Source organism: Dipodomys ordii, unplaced genomic scaffold (assembly GCF_000151885.1).
Source record: "Dipodomys ordii isolate 6190 unplaced genomic scaffold, Dord_2.0 Scaffold13, whole genome shotgun sequence".
NCBI classification, from domain to species: Eukaryota; Metazoa; Chordata; class Mammalia; order Rodentia; family Heteromyidae; genus Dipodomys; species Dipodomys ordii.
The window spans coordinates 9,394,635-9,396,075 of record NW_012267229.1 but is presented as its reverse complement, the minus strand read 5'-3'; the positions used below and the strand labels follow the sequence as shown (position 1 = coordinate 9,396,075).

General features: G+C 39.1%; 1 protein-coding gene across 3 annotated transcripts in view; it reads right to left on the bottom strand.

The window, feature by feature from the left end:
• The window catches only part of Tmem230 (transmembrane protein 230), a 9,485-nt gene that overhangs the window by 3,063 nt on the left and 4,981 nt on the right, over positions 1–1,441 (bottom strand). For all 3 annotated transcript variants that reach the window (XM_013010770.1, XM_013010772.1, XM_013010773.1), the window contains exon 3: positions 607–729. In XM_013010770.1, the coding sequence (XP_012866224.1) occupies positions 607–729 (123 nt within the window). The remainder of the gene's footprint in view (positions 1–606; positions 730–1,441) is intronic.

Below are 1,441 nucleotides of genomic sequence, written 5' to 3'. Positions count from 1 at the left end.
CAGTGCCCAGGCCCAGAGTTCAGGCCCCATGACTGGGGGATGGGGGAAAGAACCTGAGAGAAAGAACCATTACATTCCATTTTACGTTTCTAGGGTATATATAATCTTGAAGCTCAACAAAACTCTACCAAAACAATATCAGAAGGAACCAATTTATGAGGTTTAGTAGCCCTACACCTATACAAGACTGCTATTCCTCCCCAAACACTGAGCAGTATGTCAGTGCTGCTGCAGTGCTACAATAACAGCATGCTTTCTCCAGCTATGGCCCTTTATCAATCAGGCATCCTGGATGTCAAGCTCCACTTTGCTACTCTAAACTTCGACAGTAGGAAACTGCCCAATAATCTCAGGCCAATTTCCCCTGCCTAATACCCACCTCACAGGAATGGGAGAAATATGTTGCTCAATAGAAAAAAAAACATTTTTTCAGAGGACAAAATATTTTTCTTCTTTATGGAATTGTAGTCTTTTTGTACTACTTAATTTAAAAATTGTTTTTTCTTCCTCCTTCTGGAATCTGCTGTACCAGAAAGGAATATAAATAGAATTGTAGCTTATATTTTAAAGATCTGACAGCACATTCCCACATATCTCTTAGCTTACCCCTTTGCTGATGTAGCCCGACAGCAGGAGGGAGCCTATGATAATGAGAAAAGCTCCAATCAAAAACAGCACTGTGGCAAGTGCAATGGCCTTATAAGGGATCTTAGGCGGGCTTTTCTTAAACTGGAAGAGAAACCAAAACAAAACAAAACAAAAAGAACAAAGATCATTAAGTAAATATCAGGATTAAACCATAAGAACACATTGGGAGCCAGGCAGTAGCTTACACCTATAATCCTAGCTACTCAGGAGGCTGAGATCTGAGGATCATGGTTCAAAGCCAGTCCAGACAGGAAACTCTGTGAGACTCTTATCTCCAATAAACCACCAGAAAACCAGAAGTAGCATTGTGGTTCAAGTGGCAGAGTGCTAGCCTTGAGCTGAAGAGCTTAGGGACAGCGCCCAAGCCTAGAGTTTAAGCCCCACAACCTACCAAAAAAAAAAACCCAAAAAACAAAAAACTACACATTTGGATGGGATATGTTGGTATACATATATGGAAATGTCACAATAAAATACCCTTTGTACAACTAACATACATCAATAAATAAAAAAGACAAAAAATAGCTTAAAGCAAGGAAGATAATTAACCAAACTGATGCTTTGAGTGTCCCAAAGTATGTCTTACCACCAAGCACATACACCTCTGGGAAGAAAGCAAAATAACAGGCAACAGTAGAAGCTCCAGCTATCCTATCCTCTAACACTCCAAGCAATGGTTCTATTTTCTTTTGACAGACCATACATTATAGCTGGAGAAACTTCTAAAACTACTTTATGGTCATTTTTTTTATTTTTATTTTTTTATTTTTTTTGTCAGTTGTGGGGCTTGAAC